At 36.9% G+C, this 8,073-nt stretch overlaps 1 protein-coding gene across 1 annotated transcript; it reads right to left on the bottom strand.

Annotated features, from left to right (window-relative positions):
* Positions 1 to 574: 574 nt before the first annotated feature.
* LOC137643465 (uncharacterized) lies at positions 575 to 6,373 on the bottom strand. The gene is made up of 2 exons (XM_068376266.1): positions 6,368 to 6,373; positions 575 to 1,468 (listed from the first exon to the last, which is right to left on the bottom strand). The coding sequence occupies exons 1-2, from the start codon at positions 6,371 to 6,373 to the stop codon at positions 575 to 577; spliced, it is 900 nt and encodes a 299-aa protein (XP_068232367.1).
* Positions 6,374 to 8,073: the final 1,700 nt, after the last annotated feature.

The following is an 8,073-nucleotide window of genomic DNA, read 5'->3' as shown; positions in this document are numbered from 1 at the left end:
TTTCATATAATAGAAGGAGTAATAGTTATAAGGAAGAAGGTTCACGACTATGGTGTAATCGGATGTTCTTACAATCAGCTTAATCAAGATAATCGAATAAGGAAAAAGAAAATTGTCACATTTATGTATTTCCGCGAACGCTGGACTGTGTAGCGTCATCCACCTGAGAATTTTTTTGTTAATAAGGGCGTTCCATAACGTAAATCAGCTATAAAACATTAATATTTGCCCTCACCAGTAACGGACAAAGTCTTCTTAAGTCAATGATAGGCTAATCATGACTATAAAAAAAGCTGATACCGAAATATCGTTAGAGAGAGAGAGAGAGAGAGAGAGAGAGAGAGAGAGAGAGAGAGAGAGAGAGAGAGAGAGAGAGAGAGAGAGAGAGAGAGAGAGTATTTAATAAATTTATTACGCCCAAAGACGTCAAACAAAGTTACATATTAGCAGTTACATACAGTACACCAGAAATCAACAGAAAAAAAAATTACAGCGTTGAATCATCAGTATATCAGTTACAAAAATGACATAGATGAGATCGTATTCCTTTATCACAACAACTGCAGCAGACAGTTTAGCAGCCACCAGTGTGTGGAAGACGAGTCAAAATTACGTCTAGGTGGTCACCTTTGAGTAAATATTGGCAGGTTTGAAGTAAATTTTGTCCTTGAGGTAACAGATTCCTGTCAGTGGGGCAATGAAGGCAGTAGTGTTCAAGGTTATTGGCATTGGCAAGGTTACACAGTTTACATGGGGTGTAGTGCGGTATATCTAGTGTCTGTTCAATCTGCCACACAGGATGATATCCCAACCTTATCCTGGCACTTACGACATTATGCCTACGCACCATGAGTCCACGTCGCCGGTACTTGTGACGGCTCTGCAGAAAGTTATCATGATGTTGTATGGAAACACTAGTGCCCCTCTCTGCATCCCTACGCTGTACTGTACAGGCAAAAGCTGCTGAATATATTCTATGTTTAAGGCAGCGAAGTGAGAGGTCAACCTTTCTGTCATCAAGGTCCAGCGTGCAGACAGCTTTAGCAAGACTGTCCACCATGTCATTCCCAGCAATCCCAATATGGGAGGGCATCCACATGAAGGACAAGACAAGCGAGGCATTGTAAGCAGCAGCGAGTTGACACAATATGTCTCGCACAAAACGGCCACAGCTGGGCCTAGAAGATGTCAGTGCCTGGAGTGCAGATTTGGAGTCACAGATCACCAGTCCATTCACATTTCTTCTAACAAGTAGGGTTACTGCATTCCATATACCTTGAAGTTCGCAATAAGTGGAACTGGATGAGTTTGGCAACCTGCGACCATGCCACACACCTTCAGGAGATTCTAAAGTGGGGGAGAACATAGCACGTGCTGCATTTCCATCTGCCAGTACTGAATCGTCAACGTAGATGTGGTGTCCTGCAGGAACTGAAATTGACACTTTGGATATTGTTTCCAAAACTAGCTGCTACTGTAGACTGGTATAGGCATCTTTAGAGGTTGGTGTGAAAGTGACAACAGGAATAGGAACCCGCCATGGTGGCAAATCTTGGATGACTGCTTGCTCAAGTACGGTGATTTCAAGGTGTCGAAGATTTTCACATACTGCCCTAACTAGGTTATGGCCACCTGGCAGGAGTTGAGTCCTTGGTGCACCTTCAGAGAGAGAGAGAGAGAGAGAGAGAGAGAGAGAGAGAGAGAGAGAGAGAGAGAGAGAGAGCAGAAGAAAAGAGACTCCCAACAAGACAAGGATGCTGTAGATCTCTGCAAATGAATCAGAAGAGACGTAATATACCAATAACAAAGAGACTATGTTCCTTTATATAGGTTTAGATATTGCATTAAGCTATCAAAGATATATGAAAATTGTTTATCAACATTTATTCTTATTAGTTGGAATATTGATGTTGATGTCTTTAAGGAATATGGTGCTGGGTATAATGCTGAATATGATAGTTTGGAGAGAAGGAAATGTAAGCATACATGATTTTAATGTCTCCATGATTAATGAGAATATAGTTTTGCTCCATTCATAAGTTTGCTTCAAAGTAGGGGTTTCTTCTGCGGCAATATAAAAGTTAGTTTAAATTATTGCCAATAAATCAGAATAAAGGGTTCCTTTTTCTACGTTTTTGATTCGATGGAACGTTAACATAGATGATAGGTTGTTTGATGGCAAGGTAGGTTAATGGTTTTTTTTTTTTTTAAACAGGAAAAACGCTTTTCAAATAAGTTACAAATACCCTATGATTGATAGAAATGGTAATAAAGGTTAGGCTGGTCTAAAAAGTTAAATGTTTATCCTTTTTTTTCTATCGGTCACAGGTTCGAGTCCTAGGCCAGGAAGAAAGATTTATCATTAAGGAAATTTCTCTAAGAGTTTGAGATACCAAGGTGGACCAAATTTGATATTAATTGGTATTTGTAATTTTTCCGATATATATATATATATATATATATATATATATATATATATATATATATATATATATATATATATATATATATATATATATATATATATATAAATAAATAATTCTCTTGCTTGAGGGTACACTCGAGCACACTACTTTATCTTATTTTTTTTCCTCTTGTATTTTTGAAGTGGTGTGTTGGGCAGGCTTAATAGAAGGGCCATGGATGACTGGTGGTTTATCAAGAGGTTGTCTTTTCCTTTTCTGATTCTTTTTCTTCTTAAAACCATCCTTACTGTCCTCCCTTCGGTTGAAGTGGCTATCCTGGAGGGTATTTAGCCTTGCATGGTGTATTGGCTCCTCCATGTTGACCAGTTTTTCCGACTTTTTACTATTGTCTATGGGTTTCATCAATCACTTTATTTATAATTCTGTACATATTGTTTTTGTTATGATTCGTGTTAATCTAGTTTTTAAGTATGATGTCTCTTTTTTTATTTCTAGTAATTCTTATGCTGTCTGGTGACATTGAGCGAAATCCAGGACCAGTACGTCGTAGATTTCGTCAATGTCGTCTTCTGTATTGTAATATTCGTGGTCTTTATGCAGAGATTCAAGACCTTACAGTTGCGTCCAGACAGTATGATATTCATTTGTGCTCAGAAACTCTGGTTTCTAATATGAGGCACTCATCTGAGCTCCTTATAACTGGTTTTAAGAAGCCAATAATGTTGAAATGTGATGCCATCCCTAGGGCCAGGGGAATGGTTGTGTATGTTAGGACTGAGTACCCTGCTTCTCCTAAGTCCTGCTATCAATGTGGATGTCACGATATTCAGGTAATAAAAGTTTGTGGCAGGCATAACAACTTTTATTTGTGTTCGATCTACCGGAATCCAGACATGGATGATTCTATCTTCATTTGTCTTCTTACCATTATGGCTAAGATACGAGAAAATGAAAGAAAGGCTTCTTTTGTCTTTTTTGGTTATTTTAATGCTCACCATAGGGAGTGGTTAAGTTCTATCTCTCCTATGATCGCCGTGGCTTAAGTGCTTTAGACTTTGACTCTGAATCAGGCTGTGAGCAAATCATAAATAAAGCTACCCACAGGTCTGGTAATTGCTTGGACCTCATATACACTGACTCCCCTGGTGTTATAATTTTTAAGGTTGGTTCTCCAGTTGGGACATCTGATCATGCCTTGATTTCATTTGTAGTGAAGACTGAGCAGCCTGTCTTCGATATATCATAATCTTGTAAAATTTGTATGAAATCCCAAGCAGACTGGAAGGGGTTTTTGCATGATCTTTTGTGCTTGAGTTAGTCACAATTATATAGTAGTGTAGATCCTGTTGTCCCTTTGAATGAGAATGTAGTCAACATAATTGATAGGCGTATCCCTTCTCGTGTGTTAAGGTACTGAGTGAAGGACAAACCGTGGTTCAATGATGGTTGTAGACGTGCTTATTTGGAGAAGCAGGAGGCCTATCATCTTTGGAAGGGTAACAGATCAGATTTGACCTGGAATAACTATACTTAGCTTCGAGCTTTTGATCACAGAGTTTATGCCTCAACTGAAAAGGAGTACAATTTAACCATAAAAGAAACCCTTTTTGGTACAACTCAGGAACATAAATGGTGGTCTACCCTTAAATCTGCCCTCTTTGGTGTAGATGCAACAGTTCCTCCTTTACTTAAACCAGAAGGCTCAGTCACTCACTGTCTAAAGGAAAAGGCAACCCTTTTGGCTGATATTTTTGACAGTAAACAGAGTAATGAAAAACTTGAACTTCCTCATTCATGTTTTCCTGAGGCTAAACTAACTAGTTTAGCTTTCAGATCTCGTGAAATTAAAGCTCTGTTGATGTACCTGGATGCTTAAGGAGGTGTAGACCCAAATGGTATATTTCCATTGTTTTTTATAAAGACTACAGATTTCTTAGCTCCAAAGTGATCTGTTATTTTGTACAAGTTAGCAAGAAGAGGAGCTTTTAGCAACTGTTGGAGGATTGATAATGTTACTCCTCTATGTAAATGTGTTTGTCGTAGCTCAAGTCCCACTGATTACCGCCCAATTTCCACAACTCCCATATTATCTAAAGTTTTTGAGCGTCTTCTTGCAAAACGTCTTAATAGGTTTGCTGTAGGTAATCATCTATTCCCTAGTTTGCAATTTGGTTTTCGTAAAGCCCTTGGAGCATGTGATGCCCTTTTTACAATCTCCAATGCTGTACAGAAATCTCTTGATTGTGGTCAGGAAGTTCGTATGATTGGCCTTAATTTTAGTGCTGCCTTTGACCGTGTTAATCATGAGGCCCTTATTTTCAAACTGAAACAGTTGGGAGTGGGTCGGTCGTTTCTTAGCATTGTTATTGATTTTTTAAGTAATAGATCTCAAAGAGTTGTTGTTGATGGGCAGCAAAGTGAGTATTGGAATGTGATATCCGGTGTTCCACAGGGTAGTGTTCTTGGCCCATTACTTTTCATACTATATACACATGACATGTGGTTTGGCCTAGAAAACAAGCTTCTTGCATATGCAGATGATGCTACTCTCTTTACATCAATTCCATCCCCTGAATGTATATCTGGGGTTGGTGAATCCCTTAATAGAGATTTAGCTAAAATTAGTGCATGGTGCAAATTATGGGGTATGAAGTTGTATCCTAACAAAACTCAAAGTATGATTGTAAGTAGGTCAAAGACAGTGGCTCCTCAACATCCGGATCTCAGTATTGATAATGTTTCTTCAAATTTGTATGACTTTTAAAATTTTAGGTGTGATTCTCGACAGCAAATTAACTTTTGAGAAACACATTAGGTCTGTGTCTTCTCCCACTGCACACAAAAATTGGCTTTTTGGGAAAGTCTTTTAAGATTTTCGGTGATCAATCTGTTCTGAAGAAGTGTTTTAATGCTTTCATTCTACCTTCTTTCGAGTATTGTTCTCCTATCTGGTGTTCAGCTGCTGATTCTCATCTTAATTTGTTGGACAGAAACTTACGGTCTATTAAATTTCTTATTCCTGATCTAGATATTAATAATTGGCACCGTCGTTCAATTAGTTCATTATGCATGTTGCATAAGATTTTTTATAACTCTGACCATCCTTTACATTCAGATCTCCCTGGACAATACTATCCTGTTCGTAATACTATGCAGGCAGTTAATTCGAATAGCCAGGCCTTCTCTATCATGAGGCTCAATACTACACAGTATTCAAGAAGTTTTATTCCAGCTGTTATCAAGTTGTGGAATGATCTTCCTAATCGGGTAGTTGAATCAGTAGAACTTCAAAAGTTCAAAGTTGGAGCAAATTTTTTTATGTTGACCAGGCTGACATGGGTCTTTTTATAGTTTACATATGACATATCTGTTTTTGACGTTAATAGTTCATATAAGACATATCTGTTTTGACGTTGTTACTGTTTTATAATGATTTATTGTTAACTTGCTCTCATCATTTATTAAATCCTTATTTCCTGTCCTCACTGGGCTATTTTTCCCTATTGGAGCCTGGGGCTTATAGCATCTTGCTTTTCCAACTACGGTTGTAGCTTGGCTAGTAATGATAATATATATATATATATATATATATATATATATATATATATATATATATATATATATATATATATATATATATATATATATATATACATATATATATATATATATATATATATATATATATATATATATATATATATATATATATATATATTTATATATATATATATATATATATATATATATATATATATATATATCACTAACACTCGTGATTTTAATCAATGTAAATATTAACCTTAATGGCATTTGATATCGAATACTACGTTTGGGAATGTATTTCCATAGGATATACATTCCCAAACGTAGAATTCATTTATGATAAATGCTTCTGTATGGACAAGGATACGAACCTCTGTACTGAGCAGAAGCAATACCTGCATGGACGACTTTACCAATCGAGCTATCATGAGAGATTTATATGTTCTCAGGCATTAAATCAACAAATCAGACATTCCCATTCTAAATCTTATCACTTGACCAGAGATAGGTGTCTCTTAACAATATAAACCTCTATTTAGGAAAACGCAATTATGTCAAAATGTACAGTTTGATGCAGGAATTCCTTGTACATCTTGCTCTGAGGAAGTGCATCAGCCACACCCTTACTGCACGGCGAGTTCCTATGTGTAGCCCCACCCATCACCTCTGCTATGTCTCTCTACACTACCTTTTCGGCTACTCGACATATAGTTAGGGTGAGACAGGGTGCAATTCATCAGAGAGAGTTGTGCCAATGATTTTTGTGTCAAATAGTGCGTGTGTGCATAACATGAATTTTAATGTACAGTGGAGCTGCAGGTTGCATTTATGTAACGTGCAAAAGAAATGATGTTGCAATTTTATCAAGAAGGATAGACACCTATAAATATAATGATAAGGTTTGTTAATTTCTAGTCTCATTTTCACACTACAATTATCTTTAGTTCAGCAGACCCAACTAACCACAAAACCAGACATTCTTCTACTCCTTTTCTTTAACTCTCTTACTTTTAATACTTGAATCGTATGAAGTTTGTATCTGTAATTATTTTTTTTTCACCAAATTTAACCTCACCTTTACATTGCTTGCAATCAGAAAGTCAATATTTTCCATTTCTCATCGAAACCCTGGTGATACAATATGCTTTACTACTCCCTTGTGATGAATGCTTAATCTGTCCTTATTGATGTTAATTGGCATGTTTGTTTACACACACACACACACACACACATATATATATATATATGTATGTATATATTTACATATGTATATATATATATATATATATATATATATATATATATATATATATATATATATATATATATATATATATATATATATATATATCCGACAAGCTAGTTTAATTGATTTTAAAGCTGCCAGTTACTGGAAATTCAGGTTCATTTTAATTGATGGACTCAGACCCATTTATTTGTCAATCGAGGCGAATCAGATAAGGAAGAAGCGCTATTGTAGCGGACACTTTGATCAATTTAGCTCGAGAACGATGTGCTATTTATAATCCTAGTGATCCTCTGGAACGAGATCGAGATGATTTAGCTGCTTCATGAAGGATATTGCTACTGAAATGAAATGCGCAGTTGAGCTAACAGGTTTTATTTACTTAGGGCTGTGGTGGCCTGATGGTAGTGTCCTCGCCTAGTCATTACCAGACTGAGGTTCAAGTCCAGCTAAAACTTGTTAGTACGTTTGGTTTGCTGCAACCTCACCATCCATGTGAGTTAAGGATGGTGGATTTTGGGGAGCCTATAGATCTATATGCTGAGTCATCAGCAGCCATTGCCTGGCCCTCCTTGTCCTAGCTTGGGTGGGGTGGAGACTAGGGCACTGATCATATGTAACATGGTCAGTCACTAGGGCATTGTCCTGCCTGATAGGGCAATGTCACTGTCCCTTGCCTCTGCCATTTATGGGTGGCCTTTAAACCTTTAATACACAGGAAGTCTTTTGCTGAGCTATAGTGGGAATTGCTGCGCCTTTCGCGATATGCCATAAAATTAGTTAATAAATGGTATAGTGATGTTTCATTTAGTGAATTGATTCTATATGGAAATTCGCCAATTATATACATGTGTA

This window comes from Palaemon carinicauda, chromosome 1 (assembly GCF_036898095.1).
Source record: "Palaemon carinicauda isolate YSFRI2023 chromosome 1, ASM3689809v2, whole genome shotgun sequence".
Lineage (NCBI taxonomy): Eukaryota > Metazoa > Arthropoda > Malacostraca > Decapoda > Palaemonidae > Palaemon > Palaemon carinicauda.
Note: the sequence above shows the minus strand (reverse complement) of the source record. Positions and strands in the feature narration are given on the sequence as shown.